Source organism: Lycium barbarum, chromosome 7, assembly GCF_019175385.1.
Source record: "Lycium barbarum isolate Lr01 chromosome 7, ASM1917538v2, whole genome shotgun sequence".
In the NCBI taxonomy this organism is placed as follows: Eukaryota; Viridiplantae; Streptophyta; class Magnoliopsida; order Solanales; family Solanaceae; genus Lycium; species Lycium barbarum.
The window spans coordinates 129,133,620-129,161,258 of NC_083343.1; the positions used below are offsets into that span (position 1 = coordinate 129,133,620).

A 27,639-nucleotide genomic window follows, 5' to 3' on the forward strand; every position below is an offset into this window, starting at 1 on the left:
GTGAGGATGTTTAGCAAAGGTACAAGTTCGTTTACCTAAAAGGGTAAAAATCAGACCAAAAATTGTGGATTGTGTTTTTATTGGCTATGCTACAAACAACAAAGCTTGTCGGTTTTTGGTTCACAAATACGACAATCCCGAGATTCATGTTAATACGGTAATTGAATCAGATAATGCTGAATTTTTTGAAAACATTTATCCGTATAAAACTGAATGTGAGTCGTCAAGTAAAAGATCCAAACGATCGCGAGAAGAACCAAAGAAAGTACACCAAGTGAAGAGGATCCAAGGTGTAGCAAACGTCAAAGAACATCTACTTCCTTTGGACCAAATTTTATGACATTCTTGCTTGAAGATGAGCCTCAAACATTTAAAGCAGCAATATTATCTTCTGATTCAGCATTTTGGAAAGAGGCAGTCAATAGTGAGATTCAATCAATCTTAGATAACCATACATGGGAAGTGGTTGATCTTCCTCCTGGAAACAAGCCTTTAGGTTCTAAATGGATCTTTAAAAGGAAACTAAAGTTGATGGCACTATTGAAAAATATAAGGCAAGACTTGTGGTCAAAGGTTACAGACAAAAAGAAGGTCTTGATTATTTTGACACATACTCGCCTGTAACAAGAATAACGTCCATTCAAGTGCTAGTGTCTCTGGCAGCCGTGTATGGTATTGAAATTCACCAAATGGACGTTAAAATAGCTTTCTTAAATGGTGATTTGGAAGAAGAAATTTACATGGAACAACCTGAGGGTTTTGTGGTTCCTGGTAAAGAAAAGAAAGTGTGCAAACTTGTAAACCCAAACAATGGCATGCTAAATTTGACCAAACCATGTTGGCATATGGCTTTAAAATCAATGAGTGTGATAAATGCATTTACATTAAAAACACTCCAGGCCACGAAGTCATTGTTTGTTTGTATGTTGATGACATGCTGATAAGAGCAAAGATATGGCAGATATAAATGTTACAAAGCACATGTTGGCTAGCAAATTTGACATGAAAGACTTAGGAGTTGCTGATGTAATCCTAGGAATCAGAATTCATAGAACTCCACAAGGTAAAGCATTATCACAGTCTCACTACATAGAGAAAGTACTTAACAAGTTCAAGTACTTGGATTTCAAGATTGCCAAAACTCCAATTGATGTGAGTTACGCACTTCAAAAGAATGAAGGTGAAAGTAAATCACAAGGGGACTATGCGAGAGTGCTGGGAAGTCTGATGTATATCATGAATTGTACACGACCAGATATAGCATGTGCTATTAGCAAACTGAGTCGGTTTACAAGTAATCCCAATCACATACATTAGATGGCAATGAAATGAGTTTTGGGATATCCGAAACATACTCAAGACTATGCTTTGCATTATAATAAATATCCCAAAGTGATTAAGGGATATAGTGATGCAAATTGGATCACTGGATCATCTGAAGTTAAATCCACGAGTGGATATGTTTTTACAATTGGGAGTGGAGCAGTGTCTTGGAAATCATCCAAACAGACTTGTATCGCCCGTTCCACTATGGAATCTGAATTCATAGTTTTAGACAAGGCCGGTGAAGAAGTTGAATGGCTTCGGAATTTCTTAGAAGATATTCCATTCTGGCCCAAACCTTTGGCTCCTATATGTATACATTGTGACAGTCAAGCAACAATATGTAGGGTAGGGAGAGTAATGTATAACGGAAAATCTCGTCACATACGACGGAGACACAATACCGTTAGACAAATCCTCTCTAGTGGTGTTATCACGATTGACTATGTAAAGTCAATAGATAACGTAGTAGATCCGCTTACAAAAGGCTTATCTAGAGAGGGAGTTAGTAGATCATCAATGGGAATGGGGTTAAGGCCGAGGACAAGTCATCATGGCGGTAACTCTACCTAGTAGACTGTAGATCCCAAGAGTTAGGTTCAAAGAGGTCAAACAAAGTTATGACTGACGGTTCAACATTCTCAAATAACTCAGCCCATTCTCAGATAAAGACAATGTTCAGAAATAAGGATAAAACTTTATGGCTTTTTAATGAGTTAATAAAGCATTAAGGTTTTTTAATGATTATCTAAATCTGGCAGTGTATGACTAGATAATGTGGCTATAGGACCACATGTTTAGAAATCACCCATGTGAGTGTTAAGTGTAAGCCGCTTTAAAGGGGAATGACAGTGAAGGCCCATTCTCTATGCACTCATAAAACCATGCGGTGTTCATGGCTGAAACGAACACAACCATGAGAACCATAAACGGTTGAGGGTTAATTGTGTGACTTATGTTGTCTAGGTATACAACAAAGTTCGACGGTTTAAATATATCAAATCTACTGATTGATCGAGTATGTCCGATATAAGTTCACTACGGAAAGTTCAAATGGAAATCTACTTATCCAGATGCAGTCAATTTTCGCTTGTATATCACACTTGTCCGCGCATTCTTTTATATTATGGACATTCCCCATTCATGTGGTGGATTGTTGGGTTTTGACATTGGTGAATGAGAAATGATGGGATGGAAAGTGAAGGGAATATAAAAGGTCATTTTTGCTTTGGTTAAAGCATTTGTACCACATAGGAAGAAGAGAAGAAAAGAGAGGTGTATATACTACATTACACCTTCTCCGGTTGCTAAAAGGGTTGAGGGGGCAAGGACCCTTCGCGCCGTCATCGTCGCTCGCTCGGCTTCGGCTTTGGGATTTGAATTTAGTCAAATGATTGATTGATAATTTTTTTGGGTCAAAATTTCTTTAATTTTAATTTAATTAATTAATTCCAGATCCTGATCCGTTAGTGACCTGAATCCGCGTTTCTAACCCGCGACGTGTTTCTTCTAGTGTCTGACAATCAAAGCAAGTAATAAAGTAATTTGACATATCTTGTTCAAATGTTCGCCAAGATAAGCTGTTACTCCTTGTTTTAATTTTTTTTAAAATTTTTACAGACGTAGGGCTAAAGATGAAAGTCATAGACAACAAACAAACATCGGTATTGCAGCAATTAGATACTTCAGACAGAGTCAGACTCATGCCCATTATTTCCAAGTCTAAGATCGAAATCATATGAAATAGTTCCATCTCATTTCTGGCCTGTAGTGCACGTTCTTTCTCATGCAAAATAATTGATGCTAAAACAAAGAATAAATAGTGCCTTGATATGTCCACACAGTTTGTCAAGGTATACATAATATGACAAAAATTCAACCCAGCCAGTTGAAAATTTAATCCCACTCTCCTGGAAACCTTACCCAACTCACGTGTCTGACTTTTCAACCAAAAAATAAAAATAAAAATTCAGCGTCACTTTGGCTTAATCTCCAAGCCTACTACCCTCTGAAAAATAGTTATTTGTAGAATAAGGAAAAATAATTTTTCAACATCCGTTTCTTTAAAAAACAAATGTAGTAAGCCTTATATATATATATATATATATATAACAGAATTGGATTTTCATTAAAACATGTGGAATTTTTTTAAGTTTGGAAAACTTTTTTTAACGGGTGGAAACCTCATTTTTTTTTTAGAAAATTCAATTTTTAAATCTGAAAAACTGATTGTTTTTTTTAAGTAAAATGTGAAAAACTAATACTCCATAATTTTCTTCTAGATTTAAAAAAAATATAGTTTTCTGTTTTTTTTTTAAACACAGTTTTTCCATAAATTTTTTTTTTTTTTTTAGATTTTTATAAAAATCCAATTTTTCACATTTTGAAAAGAAAAAAAAATTAGTGTTGTCCGTTAGTCAAGGTTTTACTCGTTAAAAAAAGTTTTTCAAATTTTAAAAAAAATCAAATTTAAAAAAATTTCAAGGTTTCAGATTTCTTTTTAAAAGAATAAATCAATTTTTCAGTAATAAAATGTCACGTGCAATTTATTTTTATTTTTTAAAAAAAATTAGTGTTGTCCGTTATTCAAAGAGAATAAATGAGTCAAAAAGTTGAATTGAGGGTAGTTTTAGCAAAATAGATGAATAAAGGGTATTTTTATACCTTTTCTAAAAGTTCAGGGGCATTTTTGTTCTTTTCCGTTAAATTTATTTGGGAGTTTGACTAAAAGTGCACCACTTATGCAAACATAATGTACTATTAGTGTTCCATGTGAAAGAATATGTATGATTTTGATCCAAACTCAAACATTATGGATGATTTTGGTCCTTTTCTCGGCCCAATAGGGCAGATTTGAAATTTTATTGAAAAATAATTTCACTCATTATCTAAGGATCATATAATTCGGGCGGCATCTCCTCTAAATAATTCACCCCATGCGAACTCTAAATTAGTTCCAAATCACAACAACAACTCCAACAACCTTATGCACATCTAATCCATAAGAACATAGCACCATAACAATCCTCATAATTTCACAAAATCCAATTCATATCTCAACAATTTCATATAAACAACTACAACTTTAAATACCAAGATTCCTTCATTCTTAACACATAATCAATGACAACAACAACAACAAGTTATACGATTTTCTGTCATTAATCCGGTAGTTCTCATCTCACAATTTACCTATGACCTGGACGGATTTAAATATATCTTGGAGATAATAGTTCTTACCTTATATGTCAAGAGATACTCTTCTTCCACCTTACTCCACCTTACTCCACTTTGAAGAAATCTTTGATTTGCTATAAACAGGAGAACAATCAATATTAAAATCACGTAATCGATGTGGACATAACCTATATGTCTCAATCACGAAATAAACATCTCTTCTTGAAAAAATATTATAATATCTTCTTCAAGTATGAAAACGTTGCTAGAAAATATAATTCCGTTGGTGTGAACAAACTTGTTAATGCATAAATCTGTCTTTATGAAATAAATTACTATCTAAGATCGTGACTTAATAATGCTGCCTATTCTATATTTTGAGTGCGTTAGTAGTTTTCCAAGGTATAAAGTTGTTGCTGCATATATATAAAGTTCAAGAGAAGTACTCTACCTAGAATTAAATTACATAACTTAGTGGAGTTGTAGGGTCCACCTGACTAATACCTTTGCCCTTTATAATGTGCCACCTTAACTATATTAAGCCTTAGTCATCCTTTTTGTTATCAACCACGTGGAGCATGTCCAGCACCAACTACTTTCCAAAAAAAATCCCTTTGTGGACCATGGGCCTCACCTCACTAGCAATTACTTTTCAAAAAAGCATTTCTATGTCGTTACAAGATTCATATATATATATATATTAGTCACTTGCTGCTAAAATTCGATGGATTCACGTGGATGGTGCTTACATAGTCACTTGCTGTTTATATATATTAGTCACTTGCTGCTTATATATGTCGAAATTATCAATTAAACACCTAAATTATGAGAGAATCCTATGACCCTTAGCACTTATTTTTTCTTATTATTTGTCCCTTTAAACTTATTTTTTCGTATTATTTACTTCCTTCGTGAATTACCTAGTAAAAAGAAATATAAAATACAGTATGTGCAAATACGCTCTTATTTAAAACTAAAAAAAAAGTCTTAATATATTTTTTCATTTTGATTCTTTCATACCCAAATGACTTAATCCTCATCTTCTCACAAATCCTTTGTCCTCCTTTCATTGTCTCGATGAAATTATAACCGTAAATAAAGAATTATATTTAGGTACACAAAAGGAAAATATAGAGAGATAATTTGATCAAGTGATTCAGAAAAAAAGATAGAGATCGTGACAGTGAAAGAAGGATGGCGAAGGGATGAGAAAAGATGAGAACCGGTCGTTTCAAATGAAAAAAACATCACGACGACCCTCCTTTTTTTTTTTAATAAGCATGTGTTTTCACATAAGGTGTTTTAACTTATTTTTTTACCAGAAAATTGGTGAAGGTATAAATAATATAAAAAAAATAAGTTCAAAGAATATAAAACAATAAGTTTAGGGGTTTGTAGGACTCTGCCTAATTTAGGTGTATAGTAACAATTTCGTCATAATTTATGCGTGTTTCTATTTCTTATTCCTATTTAATATTGTTAAAGAGCACACAAGAATTTAAAGGCAGTATGAAAGCAATACATAGAAATTTTACTTTGTGTGAGTTATGGCAACTGATACTTGAGTGAGGGACGTCATAATTTAATTACTTTAATAAGGATCACATCAGATGATTCCCTTCTTTTTGCAGTGATGGGTTCATATAAAACACAATATAAATATATGTAAGCTTGTGTTGGGGCTGACGAAGAAGAAGAGGTTAGTGATGGATATGAAAGGAACACCTGTTGAAAATGGGTATCGTATGCCTGCAGAATGGGAACCTCACTCTCATACTTGGATGGGTTGGCCTGTAAGACCTCTCTATTTTCTTCAACTTGTTATGGGCTGAAAGTTTTATGCCCCTTACTCTTTCTTGGAAGAGGTCCTATGTTGTTTATGGTACTGTTCTTGCTTACTCTTTTTAAGCCGAGATCTATCAGAAACGGTCTCTTTAAGGTTTGCGTCCCTTTTCAGACCTTACTTGTGGGACTAGACGGGATATGTTGGTACTGTTCTTGCTTATGCTAATTTTTATTTTTGGTAAAAGTTTCATTTTTTTTTTAGCTCTTTCTATTTTAGGTTTAGGTAAGTTAGCTGTGTGGATATGTATGATGATGGCCCATCGTGGACGTTTGTGATACAAAATGGAATTTGAGGAGAAATCTAGCTAAAAACTAAGCTATATTAAGAAGAGCTAAAGGTTGATTTTGATTGATAACTCTAAAATAATTACAGCAAACAGAATATATACTAAAGAATGCATTTAAGCTTACCGAACATAGCAGTGTAATTCAGTAACACGCCGATATGTAATTAAGTATTTTTTTAATTTAATTTTTTTTCCTTTTCTAATTTATTTTTTATTTCTATTATTTAATTTTTTTAATTTAATTTAATTTTTTTCCTTTTCTAATTTATTTTTTATTTATATTATTTAATTTCTTTTTTATTTTTACTTTTTAAAATATATTTTATTTTTAAGTATTTATATTTCATTTCCTTTCTTCTCATTCCCAATTGTTCCCGTATTTTTGAACGTCAGATTATTTACTGAGGTGGGGCCCACACATCGAGATTTTTTTGGGACATCTGAAAAGTCATATGAATCACGTATGTGAAGTTAAACACAACTCAAGAAGGACCCTTGGGCCAAATCAAAGTGGAAGTCCTCCAATTTTAAGAAAACGTTTTTGGGTGACCTCACTTCGAGGGGAAAAAACAGTATTATAAGTTTGGAATTTGGAAAAATACCAAGAGATAGAAGTTGTAGATAATTGAATTATCTTTCCAACCATAGGTCATGGGTTCCAAGGTGACATCGGAATAAGGAGATATGGACGTTTTAAGGCAGAAAGGTCATTGGGCTAGGCCCAATCCGAGCCCAACCGGGTTAGGCTCATGACCCATGATTATATAAGTAAAATTTCAGCCTTTCCACCCTAATTTTCACACCTAAACATCCAGAAATTTCTGGAGGAAAAGAGAGAAGATTTTAGAGAGAAAAATCAATTTTTGACCAAAATCCGAGCCCCGAATTCCGAAGCTCATGAAGAGAAAAGTGTTGTACGTCGCATTGTCTTCAATTTGAGCTAAAGATCAACCAAGGAGGAGAGTGATAACGTGGTGGCTGAATTCTTAAGGTATGGATAAGGTTCCTTTTCATTGCTAACAAGTTTATTTAAAGTTTTAACGGATTAGAACGGGAAAATAGCGATATAAATTCGTCCATTAGCATTGTGAATTATGGAATTATATTTGAAGAGAATTTTGGATGAAAATAAATGTAGTTTTTATGTAATTATGGAAGTGAAGTTCTAAATGTGGATTATTATGTTAGTTGGTGGATTTGGAAGGATACTAATCCATATTGGCATGAAATATTGGTTGTTAAGTTGTTATGGTAAGTTTTGTGATTTTATGAAAGATTTATGTAATGATGAAAATAAAATTGTTAAGGTGCAAATTATGATTATTGTTGATGAAATTGGAAGATGAAAATGTGTTATGAATATGTATGTTGAAGATTAGAAGTTTCGGATGAATTATGATTTTGGTGGAAAATTTGTATATTTTGTGAATATTTTGTAAAATGATATGAAATGTTTTTCGAATTGCATTGGATTGATCTTGATTAGTAAATGGATATGTGAATGTTGGTATTGAATTGAAAATGTGAAGTTGGAATGAAAGTTGTTGCATTATTTGGAAAAGAAGACTATTTATGTTAGAATGCGTTTCTAGTCGATTGTTGATGCTGTTGGTATTGTTGTTGGTATGGTTGTTGCTAATTTGAGCCGAGTTAAATCTCGGGGATGTTGTATATATAGGGGAGATGCTGCCCAAATTTTTGTAGACAAGTATTGGTTAAGATTGATTCTTAAAGTTTTATGATTTATATTTGGTAAATGTGACCAATTGTAAATTTTGGGCGAAACGGGATTTGAATTTGGGCACCCATCTTCTTTTTTTGGCATGTCCTAGGTGTACTAGGATCGGATTTGAATCTCGGGAAGCGTTCTGTTCATCGGAATCCGCGTTCGAAAATGCCCCTTTTTCATTTAATGGAATTGAATCCTTTAAGGAAATTTTGGTTGAAAGAATTATGTAAACTCTTACAAATTGTCTAGAAAGTTATGGAATGTCCGTAGACCTCTATAGGCGATTCCATAGGCATAATATACGTAATTCGAGCCCTTCGCTTCGGTTGTCCCGAGGCGGACCACTATTTCCGATTTTACCCTTTTGTATCTATGATTTGTCTTCGAGCGGTTCTAAAGGAAATATTTTAACTACTCTTGTAACTACTATTTAAAAATTGTTTTAAATGCTCCTTTAAGTCTTATAAACTATTTTGGAACATGGAAATGATCGTAGAAAGGTTATTTCTCCGTAATCCATTATGACATCCGAAATACACTCACTATGATTCTGTCCGATTTCATTATTTTGATTTGTCATCCGATAGGTCTTATTGAGTCTCTGGAAATATATGACATTCATTTGAATTATTTTGATAAGTCCCGTAATATATTTTGAAACATGAAAATGATTATAGAAAGCTTATTTTGACATATGCTATTGTGATGTCCGAAATGCATACACCATGATTACTGCTCCGCTTCTGTCATATGGTTTGTCGTATGTATTATGTTACTGAGTCTCCGTAAATGTGCTATATTTTATTTTGCATTAGTTTCTCACTACTCCATTCGTGGATGCCTCAATGTTTCCTTCACTGAGCCCGGGCCAGGATATGTTATCACGCGTATTCCACTGCATTGTTCGCCGTGCCTCGATGGTGAGGGGGCAGGTATACATGTACATGGGTTGTGGAGTATGATGTGCAATGTACACTTATTCTGATATGCTATGATATGATATGATATGATATGATATGATATGGTCATCTGATATGCTATGATATGTGCACACTCTGATATGATATGATATGTTACAGAGCTATTTCCTAATCCGGCGTATGATGTGTTGTGGCGCCAGTGTCGGGGTGGCGACCACGTCTGTTCACCGAGTCCCATAATGGGGACCGGATATGGCATATGTTCTGACATGCATTATCTCTGCTTTATGAGTAAGCACTTTGATATCCCGGTTATGATACTTACTTTCTGTACTTCTGACTCTGATTATGATTCCTTCTGTTGTACGTCTGTACTCCCGATCCCGATCATGATACTGTCTGTTATACTTCGGTACCTTCGATTTCGATATATTTTCATCTGCCATATTTCTGGAATTCTGGACCTGATTATGATTCTGTTTATTGTACTTTATGCTTTACATACTCAGTACATATTTCGTACTGACCCCCTGTTCTTTGGGGGTTGCGTTTCATGCCGCGCAGGTACACCCAGATGATATGAAGTTATTATAAAAGATGTTCCAGTGGGGTTAGCAGGCTCCATTTGTTCTCGGAGTGTTGCCGAGTCAGAGTTTGTATGTTATGATTTCTGAATTTATGTTAGAGACTTTGCAGACAGAGTCGTGGGTATTGGTTATCAGTCTGTAAGAGGCTCCATCAGCCGATATGTCATTTTTGTGTTATGTAGTAAATTTTATATAATTACGGATTTTGCCAAAAATTGAGAACGATAAAAGATGGATTTCGAAAGCTTAACATGCATTTTACTTTTATCTTATTTTCAGCGTCTGAATAAATTATGTGTGTAATAAGAATATGTGGGCTCGCTCGGCTCCGGATATGGGGTCGGGTGCCCATCACACCCTAGTGGAATTGGGGTGTGACACCAACCTTACCTTTTGTGGTTTCATGTAATTGCTCGTATTTTTGTATTTTTTTAATTTTATTCATTTAGCATAATCGTGTTAATATTCTAATTTTTGAAACTATATCTCTTAATATTAGAAAGAATAAGTCATTACCAAACTTGACATATAATGAGTGGCGTTATTAAAATAGAATTTCATTGTGAATGAGGTTATAGACTTATATTTTCCCTTTCTTTTGAATTATAGGAGTATTTACTTATGTTACGTTGAAACTTAGTTATGTAATGTTGGAATTTGACATAAGAGTATTATGTTAAATTTTTTTCTTTTGGATTTTGAATTTGGGTTACATTTTCTATTTTAAAAATATGTGTTTTAGTACTATTGACTTGTTATTTCACATTGCACGCTATTTATTTTTCACTTACAGTTGATAGAATTATTATCAAACATTTGAATAATGCTATGACATTATATTTATAAAGATTCTTTTTTTTTTTGTCAAGCATTCAATCCCATGATGTTCTCACAAAAAAGGTATGCTTTTACATTTTATAATCAGTTAAAATTAAAATATTATTAATTTGAAATTATATATCAATTATTTTTTACAATATTAATTACAAATATATGATTATTAATTAACATATTTTCAAGAAACAATGAATTATTAAATAACTAATTTAATATCATTTATAAAGGCACGTATTTTTAAATATTAATTTTAATTTTTTCATAATCAAATGTTATTTTTAAATTTAACCTAACTGAGTAATTACACTTGTACAACCAAACAGCACGCTTGTAATTACACTATTATAAACAAACAGATAATTATACTTATAATACTATATAATTACTAGATTATATAATTATTAAGATAATAATTACACTAATTGCAATTACGGCTCTCCAAACATGCTCTTAATGATGCGGCCTATTCTATATTTTGAGTGCGTTAGCAGTTTTCCAAGGTGTAAAGTTGTTGCTGCATATATGTAAAGTTCAAGAGATGTATTCTACCTAAAAATAAATTATATGACTTAGTGAAGTTATAAGGTCCACCTGATTAATACCTTTGCCCTTTATAATGTGCCACCTTTAACCATATTAAGTCTCAGTCATCCTTTTTGTTATCAACCACGTGGAGCATGTCTAGCAGCAATTACTTTCCAAAAGAAGTCCCTTTGTGGACCGTGAGCCCCACCCCACTAGCCATTACTTTCCAAAAGAAATATTTCTATACGCCATTACTTTCCAAAAATAATATTTCTATACTAGCTGTACGTGTCAAGATTCATATATATATATATATATATATATATATATATATATATATATATATATATATATAAGTCACTTGCTGCTAAGATTCCATAGATTCACATGGATTGTGCTTACAGAGTATCTTCTCATATAAAATTCTTGATTAAAATATTAGTAAATGAAAAATATCTCATAATGATTTTATAAATATTGAGATATGTAGAAAATATATTTTATCAAATTCTAATTTTCTCAATCTCATATCAAGAGGATAGATTTTTGTACTATTAATTTTCACAACGAAAGAAAATAACTCTTTTTAAAAATAAACTATTCACACACATTAAATACATATATTCTAAAATTTACTCGTCAATTAAATAACTGAATCATCCGTTATCACAAGCTATAAACACCAAAATTATACCACGAAAAGAGTGTTTTAGGGATATTAGGCCTAAAAGTGTTAAACGACCAAATGGGTCGTTACAATTACTGACATATTTACTTCAATTTTTTTTAATTTTAATTTACATTTTGTTAGTGAATTATGTCATTTTTCAGAGTTATCAAATAATTTTAGTATCATTAATTTTAAGTTCTAATTAGAAAGGGATAAACATCTGATTTGATTTTGAATACAAAGCTAAAGACTACTCTACTTTTGAAGATTAAATCTTATCTTTCTATTCAACTTTAGAAAATGTAGCCTTAAAATCAGGTTTTAAAACTCTATCCTTGAGTTAATCTTTAACAATAATGTGCAGATTAAAATTAAAAATTTTCTTTAATTGAAAATGTTGTGAGTAGAGGTGGTAAAATTAGCTCATGAAAATTTAACCCGCCTAATCCGCTCAAATTTGAATTGGTCATTTATCCATACATTTATTAGCTCAATCCATTTCAGCTTATCAAAATTGGGCTAATAAGCGTAAATGACTGGACAAAATTTATTTTAAAAGACAATTTTTATTGTTATATGCAGCCATAATATAGCATAAAAAGCAGTTTTATTAGGTACTAAAAATTTATAAAAGAACAAATAATAAAATTAAATCTTTTAGATCACAAGATTCAAAAGTCTTCTTTTATCTCTTAAATTTCGTGCCCAATCAAACTATATCACATAAATTGAGACGGAGAAAGAATATTTTTGTTCCACAAACTTTGAGTTGATTAAGTTGCGAGACAAAAGAAATCTCACACAATTAGTATCAACTATATAAAGGATAAAATAATTTATTTCTTTTGTATTCTCTCATCTCAAATCATGAACCAACTTTCACTTTTGAAGGATAATTTAATTAAATTAAAGTGAACATGAATGTATCTAATAGGAATAAGACATGGGAACACACTTAAATTATGCTGAAATTATTAATTGCACACCTAAACTATGCGAGAATTCTATGACCCTTAGCACTTATGTTTCTTATTATTTGCCTCTTTAAATTTATTTTTTTCTTATTATTTACCTCCTTCATGAATTACCTAGTAAAAAGAAAGGTAAAACGTAGTATGTGTAAATACACTCTTATTCAAAACTAAAAAAAAGGTCTTAATATATTTTTTTCATTTTGATTCTTTCATACCCAAATGACTGAATCCTCATCTTCTCTCAAAACCTTTGTCCTCCTTTCATTGTCTCGATGAAATTATAACCATAAATAAAGAACTATGTTTAGGTACACAAAAAGAAAATATAGAGAGATAATTTGATCAAGTGATTCCGAAAAAAAAAAGATAAAGATCGTGACAGTGAAAGAAGGATGGCGAAAGGATGAAATCGGGTCATTTCAAATGAAAAAAACATCACAACCCCTCTTTTTTTTTAATAAGCGTGTGTTTTCACATACGGTACTTTAACTTATTTTTTTACCAGAAAATTAGTGAAGGCATAAATAATATGAAAAAAATAAGTTTAAATAACATAAAAAAATAAGTTTAGGGGTTTGTAGGACTCTCGCCTAATAGGTGTCATAATTTATGCGTGTTTCTATTTCTTATTCCTATTTAATATTGTTAAAGAGCACACAAGAATTTAAAGGCAGTATGAAAGCAAATACATACATATTGAGAAATTTTACTTTGTGTGAGTTATGGCAACTGATACTTGAGTGAGGGACGTCATAATTTAATTACTTTAATAAGGGATCACATCAGATGATTCCCTTCTTTATGCAGTGATGGGTTCATATAAAACACAATATAAATATATGTAAGCTTGTGTTGGGGCTGACGAAGAAGAAGAAGAAGAGGAGGTTAGTGATGGATATGAAAGGAACACCTGTTGAAAATGGGTATGGTATGCCTGCAGAATGGGAACCTCACTCTCATACTTGGATGGGTTGGCCTGTAAGAACTCTCTATTTTCTTCAACTTGTTATGGGCTGAAAGTTTTATGCCCCTTACTCTTTCTTGGAATAGGTCCTATGTTGTTTATGGTACTGTTCTTGCTTTCTCTTTTAAGCGGATCGGAGACTCTATTAAAAATAGTCTCTCTAACGTCTGTCATCCTATCCTTTTCAGACCTTACCTGTGGACTACACGGGATATGTTGGTACTGTTCTTGCTTATGTTAATTTTTATTTTTAGTAAAAGTTTCATTTATTTTTGGTTCTTTCTTTTTTAGGTTTAGGTAAGTTAGCTGTGTGGATATGTATGATGATGGCCCATCGTGGACGTTTGTGATACAAAATGGAATTTGAGGAGAAATCTAGCTAAAAGCTAAGCTATATTAAGAAGAGCTAAAGGTTGATTTTGATTGATAACTCAAAAATAATTACACCAACAGAATATATATACTAAAGAATGCATTTAAGCTTACCGAATATAGCAGTGTAATTCAGTAACATGCCCATATGTAATTAAGTATTGCGCCATTAAGTATGGGGAACTGGATTGCAAATAATCCATGTGGTGTGACCTTACGGATGTCTATCAGAGCCTGCTGGCCTTTCTTAAAGAGACACTTTGTCTTTAGAGTTCAGAATGGTGACGAAAAAAACTCTTTTTAGCTGAGAGGAGGCTGGGATTGGGGCAAAGAGCAGATTAAACTGGAGGATCATCCCAGCATGTATATGGTGGACAATCTGGAAAGAAAGGAATGTCAGATGTTTTGAGAATAGAAGTAGTACAATTCAGATGTTCAAGCTCAACTGTGTTATGCTACTTTGTTTTTGGTATACAAATGCATACCCTGAAGATACAGAGACAATCCTAGATGTTCTTGATTCATTTTAGGATTGCAGCTATGCTTCAAGGACTTTTGTTTAAATTTCTTTTTCTCCTTTCTCTCTTGTAAAGGGGTTTTCAGTACTTCCCAAGTACTGGTCTATAATACAAGATGTTACCTGTTTCCCAAAAAAAAAAAAAAAAAACTGTTCTGTTGCAAGTGAGAAGAAACTTTACTTGATCTCCTCAGCAAACTATGATCACAGTTCCTGATTTCCTTTCTATTATCTGTTAAAGTTATCTTTAGTTCCCTTTCGTATCGTAAGTGTGAGAAATCTCTGTTTGAAACTTTGTATTGGAGTTCCATCTTAGTAGTGTACGGCCAGAGGCGGATGTGTTGTATATTATACAGGTTCGGCAGAACTAAGAAGCTTTGGCCCACACCCTCTATATGTGTTGGGAAATCCGCTATATTTTCTACTATCTAATAAACGGGAATAATCAGGCAGCTGGTCAACATGCCTGCCTGTTATTCCCAGGAGCATTTATGTCATTTCGATTGAATAATTTGTTTTCATTGATTTATCTATATATATTTTAAAGTTACAGCCCTTTCTAAGTGTACCGTATTGCCCCTTCTTGTGAGCTTTGGTAAATCGCAGTTGTTGATGTCACATGAAGGTGACACATGCTTCCACACACATTTATGTGGCTCCAGTTAAACTCCTTATTTCTTCTACTGCTTTTGGATTACTTTCTGATCAGTTTTTACTATATTTCAATATTAAGATTTATACCAGCTAAATTGCTAAAGGAAAAACTAAATTTACAATACCAACTATGGAGTTTTGGTAGACATAGAAAAGATTAAAAATTTGTACGTTGTTAGATTCATCTGTCTTCGCATCTTTAATTTGCTTCTTTGATACAGTGATAGAAAATGAAAAAAGATTAGGTAATCACAATTTCTACGGTTTTATCTAATTAAGTAATCACAATTTCTCCATTGTGTAAAAATAGCTGTAAAACTGATTAGGGCCTAACATGAGAAAGATTATAGCTTTCCTGTTTTTTTTTGGCTATTATTAGTAAAATATTGTTATCTTATGTAATTAAGTTTGACTACCCGGGTATCGCTAACTAGTGTACACATATAAACTGCGAACCCAATCGCATAAATGGGTAGTGGGTTCGATGGCTAACAAGAGTTGCCAGAACCCATAAACTCTTAAATCCACCTCCGAGCATGACTGGTTGAGTAGATTAAGCAATGTGAGCAATCTCTCAGTTTCAACTGCAGATTTCAGATTTCTTAAGGACATTTTATGATATCATCTGTATGGTTGGCATCTTGACATGACTGATTAAAATCTCTTAAAAGGCAACTATTTTCTTCTTTGTTCAACTAGTAATCTCTCCCAATTTTGTTTCTTTTTCCTTCCCTCCCTTTTAGGCTTAATTTTTCGCGGAGCATAATATTCTGTTAATAATTGCTTAAAAGAAAACCAGAGAAAAGTTTGGTTTCTATTTGCTGATAGCTTTATGTTTGAGATGTAGGAGCGTCCAGATAACTGGCGAAATAATGCAGTGCATGGTCAGCGTGTATTTGCAACTGTAGCATCTGCTATTTCAAGATTTGAACCAGTAACAGTCTGTGCTAGTGCTGCTCAGGTTGGCAGTTTTTGGAAGGCACCAAAAGAGTTTTCTTATTACATCATCATAGTCCTTTAGTGCTAAAAAGAATCATATTCCCCTCGCTTGTGGTTCTAACACATATCTATGTTGAACAGTGGGAAAATGCACGCAGCTTGTTGCCTAAACATATCAGGGTTGTGGAGATGAGCATGAATGATTCTTGGTTTCGTGATACTGGTCCAACTGTGAGCTATTGTTTCCTTTCTGTGGAGTTCAAATTGTATTTACTTTTAACCGTCACACCACAAAGGGAGTTACATGAAATATGTATCTCTATCTTTGCAGTTTGTCATCAGAAATACTGCAGCAAATGCAGAACATGTAATGCCAAGTGTTGCAGGGATTGATTGGACCTTCAATAGCTGGGGTGGTAAGCGATATGGATCCCACTCTTGATATCTATGAGGAACTTCTATGCTGCTTTTCTTTTTTCATGCAAAAGTTATCAATTGGAGTATCCTGTCCCAGGAGTTTTCAACTGTTAGTTACGACACGCAATCCGATTTCCATTAATTATTATATTTTTCTCGGGAGGCTTAACAAATATACTCAGAGTGTCCGATTTACGGGACGAAAAGTTCGAACTCATGATTATCTTGTTTGTAGAAAACTATTAGTCCTCCATCGGGTGATCTCAAAAGCTATATGCGCTAGAATCAGGAATGTGCGTATTTATTGTCAAGGGAAAATTCTCATTGATCCCACTAAGAAAATCTCTTTTCCTCAAAATGTTAATCATCAGATAGTTTAGCTAATAGCCAATCTGACATGATGATACTTTATGTTGAGTTTTCCCATCCCAAATGCTTGTGGATTTCTTAGCATTCCAGTTCCAGCATATGAAACGATTATTCTGCAGCTTGTCATGTCATATGGAATCCATAGAAATATAGTTTGACGATCTATTGAAGGGCTCAAGGACATGTATCATGGGGCCAAGACCAGGGTAAGGACTACGGGAGGAGACTCAGAGCACTTCCCAGTGGTGATGGGGTTGCACCAGGGATCAGCTCTTAGCCCATTTTTATTCTCCTTGGTGATCGATGGATTGACGCGGCAAATTCAGGGTGAGGTGCCATGGTGTATGTTATTTGCGGATGACATAGTCCTGATTGACGAGTCTCGCAGCGGGGTTAACGCTAAGCTAGAGGTTTGGAGACAAACTCTGGAGTCTAAAGGGTTCAAGTTGAGTAGGACCAAGACAGAGTACTTGGAGTGCAAGTTCAATGATATAGTGCATGAGGCTGACGTGGAAGTGAAGCTTGGCACCCAGGTCATACAGAAGAAAGATAGTTTCAAGTATCTTGGGTCTATTATACAAGGAAATGGGGAGATTGATGATGACGTCACACACCGTATTGGTGCAGGGTGAATGAAATGGAGGCTTGCCTCCGGAGTGTTGTGTGACAAGAAGGTGCCACCGAAACTTAAAGGCAAGTTCTACAAAGTGGTGGTTAGACCAACTATGTTGTATGGAGTGGAGTATTGGCCAGTCAAGAAATCTCATGTTCAAAAGATGAAAGTGGCGGAAATGAGAATGTTGCGATGGATGTGTGGGCACACTAGGAGCGATAGGATTAGGAATGAAGTCATCCGAGACAAGGTTGGAATAGCCTCAGTGGAAGACAAGATGCGGGAAGCGAGACTGAGATGGTTTGGGCATGTGATGCGGAGAGATGCAAATGCCCCAGTGCGGAGGTGCGAGAGGTTGGCCAGCGACGGTTTCAGAAGAGGTAGAGGTAGGCCGAAGAAGTATTGGGGGGAAGTGATTAGACAGGACATGGCGCATTTCTTGCTTACCGAGGACATGACCTTAGATAGGAGGGTATGGAGGACTCATATTAGGGTAGAAGGCTAGTAGGTAGTCGCGTTTATCCTTTCTTACGAGTAGTTATGTTTCTCTATAGTTTCTTGTCTCTTGATTTCTGCGAGTATCTGTTGGTTTATAATGGCTTATTTACTTTCATTGTTTTCATTTTCATAATTGCTTTGATTTGTTTGCCCGTATTTGACCTTTCTTATGCTTTTTCTTGAGCCGAGGATCTTCCGGAAACAACCTCCCTACCTAAGGTGGGGGTAAGGTCTGCGTACACTCTACCCTCCCCAGACCCCACATTGTGGGATTCACTGGGTATGTTGTTGTTGTTGATCTATTGAAGGGATCACGATGTTTATCTTCTGTGTTTAGTATTCTGTTCCTTGAGCCGAGGGTCTATCGGAAACAACCTCTCTACCTTTACAAGGTAAGGATAAGGTCTGCGTACACTCTCCCCACCCAGACCCCACCTGGTGGCATTATACTGGGTAGGTTGTTGTTGTTGTATTCTGCTTTGATTGCCTAGAACTTCTACAAAGAGAAACACACCTGTGTATGTTTGCTTAAATCACATGTGTGCTTTGGTTCTGTTTTGCCATATTAATATTGTCCCAAAACCATATTCAGTAAGATATCATTGCCCTTGTATTGATGCAAAGCACCTTCTTTTTTTTTCTTTCTCTCTGGCAAAACACATTCATGATTGTGATATTTGAAATATCTAGGTGTTGATGATGGCTGTTACGAAGACTGGAGTCATGACCTTCTTGTTGCAAGAAAGGTCTGCAAATTTCTAATGCTGCAAATATGTCTTGTTGATAGTACATTATTGGTTATTAGATACACTCCATTGAGTTAACCATTCTGTTCTTTTTGGTTAGATTTTGGCAATTGAAAAGGTCCCAAGGTTTCAGCACTCTATGATTCTTGAAGGTGGAAGCATTCACGTTGATGGAGAAGGTAGATACATTTTATTAATTTTATGAACTCGACTTGATTTCTTTATAATTTGAAAGTGAGCCTCTTTCTCCATTTCAGAGTAATAATTAGAGAGTTAATTTTGTTAGCTGTGATCTATTTATGAAACACCAGTCATAGACAAACTCCCGATCATCTGCCTGTAAGATATTAAGCAAGCAAGTATGGAAGTCAAAAACCACATAGCTTCTCTGTACAAAACTTATTTATTAACTCTTAAACTAAATGACATCTGTAATCTAATAGCTAGTAAATACAAATTATCGAATGTGCCAAATTGAATTCGGAATGCTGAAAAAAAGAGTTGAATGGTTCTGCTGGTAATTTACTTTCATGTACTTACACGGTTATCCAGTTCCATGGGGTGTCTTCATCTGTTTGCCTTGAATCGCATAGTGTATTCTAAATTCAGATACCACTCTTATGATTGTTGTTTAGATGCGAAGAGCATACTGTCTTACCTCTTTTATCTTCTCTTCAGGGACTTGTCTCACAACAGAAGAGTGCCTCCTGAACAAAAACAGGAATCCCCATTTATCTAAAGAACAGATTGAGAATGAACTAAAAGCATATCTTGGAGTCAGGAAGGTTATTTGGCTGCCTCGAGGGTTGTTTGGTATTCATTCTGCTCATGAACTTCTATTTCTCTGTACACATAGTTAATATAGTCGAATTGTGTCCTTGACCTGCAAAAGTCCATGCTTTCATGTGATGTTGGATTTAACAAAGTTCTATCCTTGGTTGTGTGATTAGGATGATGCGTATCCATTCTCATTTTTGCATAAGACAAAACAGCCCTGAGAATGTTGAAATTTCATAGGTTAATTAGCATGACTGTTTCCATCGGTGCCTTTTGATATGTGCTGTTCCCACTTGGAGGTCTCCAAGACTTCTTTTTGGTCGAAACTTTTTTGTAAAAGCTGGCCCTTTGAGAGAGGAATTTTGGGAAAAGAGACTGTAAATTGCAGTTTGGGGTTAAACAAGTGTGTAAGGTTTTAAGAATTGAACCTGATATGGAAAAAAAAAAAAGAAGAAGATTTTATTGGAGAAAATACTGATAAAAACTTGATGGAGCATTTTCTCCTGGAAGTTGGGCTTCTCATTTCTTGGGAGTCTTATATTCGTCCTATGAATGTTCTTTTTTTAACTTATGTCTGACATTTGTTCCTCTTAATTAAGGTAGCAGTTACAAAGTGAGTATAAGTCTGAGAGATGTATTGCTGTTCTAGTCTTCTAGACCATTTGGTGTAGCATCTTGAATTTTATTTTGTTTACATTGAAATAGTTATGTTCTGTACATGACTTCACATTGCAAGGAACCTTAGATGCTGCTATTATCTTCTGAAATTTCAAAATCTAAATCACATTATAGTTGACTCTTTTATAATTAATGTTCTTGGAAGATAGGATATTATCAGTTACCAGAAATATAAGTATAAATTTAGCTAACTTAATGGCGTTGACCTTTAGGTCTGAGCCAATTATAAGGATTTCATTACAAAGAAGTCTTTAAAACTCAGATATATCTGTAGTGTTTTCATATTTGCGAAGAAGAAATTACTAGAATCCTTGAAGATAAGAAAAGAATTGACTATTGAGTCGGTTATAACATTGTGGCAGGATCAAAATACCCTTAAATAATCTAAATAACCTGATATTTTAATTATAATACAGAACCACGATCAAATCTTTTCTCTAATTAACAATCCAAAGGGATCTGCATAAAATGATCATTAACTTTAGTAATCGGAACAAAGTTGGTATATTGAAATTTTCTAGTTACTTAAGAGTTTATTAACCTATAAAACTTTTTTTATTAGAGAGTTTAAGTGTTGTTTTCAAATAACGTATTGGGATCTTAACCGTTCAATGAATTCGTGGTTTTATTGTTTTATCTTTCAAAATTTATGCATTTGGACCTTGATGATGTTTCCTTTTCTTTTTACAAAATAATCATACAGAGGCGAACAGTTAAGGCTTTTGTTTACTGTTGATGTTGCAGGTGATGATGATACAAATGGTCATATTGATAACATGTGCTGTTTTGTGAAGCCTGGTGTTGTTTTGCTGTCTTGGATTGATGATCAGTCTGATCCACAGTATGAAAGATCCATTGAAGCCCTCTCTATTCTCGAAAATACTTCTGATGCCAATGGTAGAAAAATACAAGTAATCAAACTCCATGTACCTGGGCCACTCTATATGACAGACGAGGAGGAAGATGGACTATTTCAGGTGATGTTTTTGTTACCTCTTTGGTATCATTCCATAGCTGTCATTCAATAAATTAAAAATAAAAAAGAAATTGCAGAGCTGTCTAACAAGTCGATGCATCTCAAGTCGATGTTTGCCAGAATTTGTTAATATGATTTGCCAGAATTTGTTAATGCGATTTATTTCTCTTTCTTTTTCTATTTATATGCAAAACATTCATGGGATATTTATCAGTTGAAATTTTGGATCAAATGTTACTGTATATGGATTACATTTGGTTTTTATGATGTTGTCTTGCTCTCTGTGGAATTTTTTTCATTTTGCTCACAGAACAGTAATAATAAATCTTTGTATATAATTAATTGAAACAACTATCCTTTTGCATCACTGAATTCACTCAAAAGTTAATGTCCCCGGAGCAATTGCGTTGCCCTTTAATTCTCCAGGCATTTGACAGACTTCTTGCTCGTGTTCTGTGAAAAGACAGAATGTAACTTGACTTTCTGTAACGGCTGCTTGAAATATTCACGATTCAGGGGATATATGCCTATGTATTTTTGAAAAACATGATTCTCCGAAACAAAATTATATATTGAGGAACATCATATTAGTGAAATTATAGATCTTATGCAATTGTAATCTTTCCAAAGTCCCCCAAGCACTTTTCCAGCTTCGCTTTTCTACTTACTTTCTTGAGGAACTACAGTCTGAAAGTAGAAAATCAAGCATCTTTCTCAGTTCTTTCTTGGAGTCGATCATTCTGATATCATCCTACTTTTGTCTTAGCAGGATGGTGATGGTAAAACTAGGACTTCAGGTACAAGGCTTGCTGCTTCTTATGTAAACTTCTACATTGCTAACGGTGCAATTATTACTCCGCAATTTGGGGATAAAAAATGGGATGAAGAAGCTATTAGAGTCCTCTCACTGGCATTTCCAGATTATGAGGTAATCAAAGAATTTTGATCTGGTTACTATTTGCAAGGATCATTAGTCATTGAGCATAATGAGAAGACCAGTATACGAAATTACCCTTGCAGTAAATATTGCTGTGATCTCAGTTGATCAGGATATAAAATCACTTAGTCATATTCAGAGTGCACTGAAAAAAGAAAGGAACAAACTAGACTAAGCATATCATTATAAATAATGACTATTGATGTTCTTATGCATCGATGCATTAGCACCCGCGTGCATGCACATACTTCCTTCATCATTTAGCACCCGCTGATTTGACATTGTAATTGGGAGGTGCTAATGCGTAGTTAACTGTGTGAGTCATGACTAAACATGCAATATGCAATGAAATGACTTCATCAATTGCAGTCAATTCATGCTTCCAACTCATTATTACACCCAATATTTCCTCATATTCAGTAATAAAATCTGAATTATTCCTCCAGAGCTCATTTAGTTTTGAAAATGGGTGGTGCAGGTTGTAGGAATTGAAGGTGCAAGGGAAATTGTATTGGGAGGTGGAAATATACATTGTATCACACAGCAGCAGCCAACCGGCCCAGAATATTCACCCAAGGTCATGACTGGCTCCATATCTTAGCAGAGGGATAACTAATATTTGGCATGTGATAACTAATATTGTTTGTAATCTCTTGTGGAAGATGAACTTTATTTCCTAAATTTGCTTTTTCTTTCAAGATTCTGGAGGGCAAAAATAATGTCTGGGATATAGACTTACCCAAAGAAAGCTTTGTACTCTTGGGTGTGGATCCAGGTCAAAGCTCAAATTGCTTTTTGATAATGAGTTTTCTTTTTGTAAGCTTCAGGCTTCAATAGCAACTGTTTTTTGGCTATTCACTGAAATACAGATGCAGATCCTCATACCTAGACATATGCAACACATTGAGATGAATAGGTTATACACCCCCTAAAACTATTTCAGTGATTTTTGATCCTTTCAAAATGGCAGCAACATACCCTTTTTGCGATTTCTATGAAAGAATCCCAAATATTTTGTAAATTTCGTAGGTAAATTATTGGGTGTTCTCAGAATTCTCTAAACTATTATGAATTCATATTATAAACGCTCGCTAGAGGAATATAATCACGCTCCAAAAGATCCTTCAAAGAATTTCAAGTGGTAGTCATGTGGAATTTTTTTTTAGTGAATAGGTTAAAAAAAAATCTTAAACTATCATCATTTTGTGAGTTTCATAACTAAACTATTTGTAAATTTCTCAAAAGATCACTTAACTATGAGAAATTATGTAGCAAAATCATTATTTTGTATCAATAAAGTCACTCAACTTAGGACTTTTCTCTTACAAAATCACTCTGTTAAATGTGTCATTAAAAAATCTGACATGACAATATAAATTAATCTTTTATGCCATGTAAATATGAACCCCACAAATAAAACAAAGGGGAAAGGGTCAAATATATCCCTCTACTTTGTTTTATTAATCAACTTTATCTTTCATTAGTGAAGTGAAAAAATATATCTCTGCCTTCAACAAAGTTTACACTCCCAAAACAAATTAAACTATCCAATTTTAAAAAAAATACTCAACTTCTTTCCCGACCCGACCCAGCCCCGATTTCATCTTCTTCCCCAAGAAGAATGCTCAAAAAATTTGAGTCAATCTCTTTCAATTCTCAATCAAATGAGCTCAAACTTGAGATGCAAATTCCTCAAAATTCAGTGAACAAATCCGAACCACCAATTTCTTCAAACAAACAAATCTCAAAAATACTTAACAAATGGATAATTACTCAAAATTTCTTCGATCCCTATTAAACCCAAAAACAGAAACACAAAAATCAACAGAAAACGATATCGTTTTAAACAAATTTATCAGGGTTTAAAGAGAACTAACTGAAGCCGTTATCGACAAGGCAGATGAAGATGTGACCATCACAATTATAAGTGAACTTGTTATTTGAAGCAAGTAGCTTTTGAAGGCACTGATAAGCTATAGAGTTGAAGTTACCACTAAAATTCGTGTATTCAGCCAATATTACATTGTCGATTTGCGAAGTTTGCTCACTGAATTTTGAGTAATTGTCCATTTGTTAAGTATTTTTTAGATTTGTTTGTTTGAAGAAATTGGTGGTTCGGATTTGTTCACTGAATTTTCAGGAATTCGAATCTCAAATTTGAGCTCATTTGATTGAGAATCGAAGGAGATTGGCTCAAATTTTTTGAGCATTCTTGTTGGAAAAGAAGATGAAATCAGGGCTGGGTCGGGGGGTTAGGTCGGGGAAGGAATTGGGTGTTTTTTAAAATCGGGTAATTTAATTTGATATGGGATTTTCATCCAAACAGGGTACATGCGTAAACTTTGTTGACGGCAGGGGTATATTTATTCACTTTCACTGACGGATGATAAAATTGACTAATAAAATAAAGTAGAGCGATATATTTGACACTTCTCCCTAAAACAAAAATTAAAGAAGATTCATGTCACACACCCTGATCTGCCCCACAAATAATAACAATATCTCGACTTTCAGTGCATGCTAATCTACCGGAGACTAGAAAAAACATCATAGAATCCCCTTTTTCCCCTAATTCCTGCGAACGATATGGCTGACACTAATCATCACAAACTAGATAACAAGCACATAATGAAAACCATACCAGGTTTTTGAGTCTCTTCTTTAGCATGTTACAGATATTTCATTTTTTATTGTGAGCATCATTTTATTAGTATAATCTATGGACAAAAATCTTTTCAAGAACTGGTTATTCAGGAAGACATTGAACTAATCTTAGATTTACTTCTCGTAACATGAAGAAAAGAAGAATTTTAGTTCATTCGCATTCTTAATGCCTGAGAACCAATTCACATCTCCAATCTTCGGTGAAACATCTCTCACGACATGAAATATTCAGATGGATATCTCAAATAAACATATTGTATGAAAGTTAATCTATAAATTTCTTATTGTATGAAAGTTAATCTATAAATTTCTAATTCATAACTCTATATTAGTAAAACTGGAAAGACTAACAAATATTTCTTTTTCTTATTCATAACTCTATATTAGTAAAACTATAAGAGGATATATTCTGAAGAGGGGAAATAGGGGTTTTAGATGAAGACCCGTTTTCATTTGTGGGTGGATGGGTGGGTTGATTTTACGATATAGGTCTTCTTTAATTTCGTTTTATTTTTTGGATCCATGTCTACGGCCTCATTTGTTTTCATTAAGGTTAAGACGTCTGAATCTAAATACACATCTGAACAATTAAGATGTTGTCTCTAGATCTGAACACTGAATGATTAAGACTGTTTGTTTTTTAACATTTGAATGTGCAAAATGTATTTATTTTAAACATAATAATTATACAATTCAAATAAAAAAGTAACTAAATAATAGAAAAATATATATAAATTCAAAAAATAAAATTATTATTTGATAACAAAAAACATTTATGTCCATTAATGATCGTGGAGATGCTTTGTAATGGTGGTGGTGATGGTTGATGCTAGTGGCTAGTAATGGTGAAAGTTGCTGTGGTGGAGCTAGTATGTTGGTGTTGTAGTGATTGGCGTGATGGTGCGGTGGTGCTTGTGATGGCAGATGTGGTTAGTGATGATGGGTGGGGTGGGGTGGGGATTGGTGGTGGGTGGGGGACTGTCTAGTAGTGGGTGAGGGACGGGGGAGGGGGTAGCGGTTGGTGGTGGGTGGGGGACGGTGGTGGGGGCAGGGGTGAGGGGTGGAGCTGGTGGTTATGGAACGAATGGTGTAAATAAAATTCAGACAAAAATACCTCTTAATGAAAGTAAGACTTCGTTCAAGATCTTAATGATTAAGACCTATTCAGACTAAATAAGTGATTAGATCTAAATGTAAGCAAATGCACTTAATAGCTTAACGTCAGAACTCTGAACCTTTCAGATTCAGATCTCTATTAAGTGCAAACAAATGAGGCCTACATGTCATAAAAGATTTGTTACTATAGAACATAAGCAGTAACCCAGGGGAAGGATATAGTAGTGAGACTTGAAAAAAGAAGATAAGACACCGGACATGGAGAAACACTAGAAGAGTTAGTGTCTAGTAGGTAAAGGGATTAACAAAATAGAACTTTTCAATTAGTATTAAAAAAAGGAAAAGGGTCGAATATACCCCTGAACTATCAAAAAAGGATCAAATATACCCTTCGTTATACTTTGGATTCAAATATACCCTGTCGTTATACTTCGGGTACAAATATACCCCTCCAGAGTTAAAGTTGACCCCAATCCTACGTGGCATTAATATTTTAATAAAATAAATATTATGTGGCATGCCACCTCACTTACAAACCCAATTTTACCCCTCCCCTTTCTATCTTCTCCAACTACACCTCCCCCTCTAATACTGTTGTTCTTCTTCTCTACATTGTGACTGACTTAATTTAATTTGTTGTGATAATAATGATGTTATAACGCCTAAAAAGACGCCCACGAAAGACGGGGTTACTTCTATCATTCTATGACTTGTGTGAAGAAGTTCTTTGATTTTTGATCTAGAAAATATTTGGCTTTTTTACTGTGTATCTTTTCACAAATTTAATTGGAGCAAATATTTTGCTCTTTGGTTTTTGTTGTAAAAAGTTTTCTGCTTCGTGTATATATAATGCTTAGCCGGTGACACTATGCCAACGTTTGATCCATAGATTCCCATATAAATTTTGAAAAAACTGATTTTGTATCATAGTTTTCAAAAATATATTTCATGCTGTTTAAAAAGGACATGTTCCGTAAGTTCTAAAAATTATTAAAAAAAAATACCCAATTAATGGTGGTGGACTGGTGGGCATAAGGGTGGTAGTAATAGAGGGTAGGTGTGGTGGAAGAAGATAGAGAGGAGAGGGGTAAAATTGGGTTTGTAAGTGGGTGTCATGCCACATAATATTTATTTTATTAAAATATTAATGTCACGTAGGATTGGGATCAACTTTAACTGTGGAAGGGTATATTTGTACCCAAAGTATAACGACAGAAGTATATTTGGACCCAAAGTATAACGAAGGGTATATTTGACCCTTTTTCGATAGTACAGGGGTATATTTAGCCCTTATATCAAACTAACTTCAAATAAAGTCAGGAGAAAGAAAGAAGAGGACAAGGATGATTGAGACGGGGAAGTAAACTGAACAAAACGAGTACCAAAAGCGGATATATGTACTCACCTACACAGGGACTTACCTACACAAATTGAGCTTAAAAGAACCTATCCCTATCCCCTTGCATTTTATGCCACGCCCAAATCCCCTACCAAATGTCGACTTGACATTCATATATTTCATGGCATT

The 27,639-nt window shown here is 34.2% G+C and overlaps 1 protein-coding gene across 2 annotated transcripts; it reads left to right on the top strand.

Annotated features, from left to right (window-relative positions):
* The first annotated feature begins 6,076 nt into the window (after positions 1 to 6,076).
* LOC132604373 (agmatine deiminase-like) lies at positions 6,077 to 23,151 on the top strand. Of its 2 annotated transcripts, none has more exons than XM_060317856.1 (10): positions 6,077 to 6,293; positions 16,229 to 16,342; positions 16,462 to 16,551; positions 16,652 to 16,736; positions 18,908 to 18,963; positions 19,064 to 19,142; positions 19,642 to 19,776; positions 21,163 to 21,395; positions 22,164 to 22,322; positions 22,810 to 23,151. In XM_060317856.1, the coding sequence occupies exons 1-10, from the start codon at positions 6,207 to 6,209 to the stop codon at positions 22,930 to 22,932; spliced, it is 1,161 nt and encodes a 386-aa protein (XP_060173839.1). In that variant the 5' UTR covers positions 6,077 to 6,206; the 3' UTR covers positions 22,933 to 23,151. The 2 variants fall into 2 exon arrangements, with proteins under 2 accessions (XP_060173839.1, XP_060173837.1); XM_060317854.1 differs by lacking the exon at positions 6,077 to 6,293 and adding an exon at positions 13,539 to 13,852.
* The last annotated feature ends 4,488 nt before the right edge of the window (positions 23,152 to 27,639 follow it).

Bases quoted from the DNA above. Each gene is read 5' to 3' on its own strand.
- LOC132604373 (XM_060317856.1), top strand. From the start codon at position 6,207: ATGGATATGAAAGGAACACCTGTTGAAAATGGGTATCGTATGCCTGCA. The intron at 21,396-22,163 runs GTGATGTTTTTG...TTGTCTTAGCAG, and splicing joins AGGAAGATGGACTATTTCAG to GATGGTGATGGTAAAACTAG. The intron at 22,323-22,809 runs GTAATCAAAGAA...TGGGTGGTGCAG, and splicing joins TGGCATTTCCAGATTATGAG to GTTGTAGGAATTGAAGGTGC.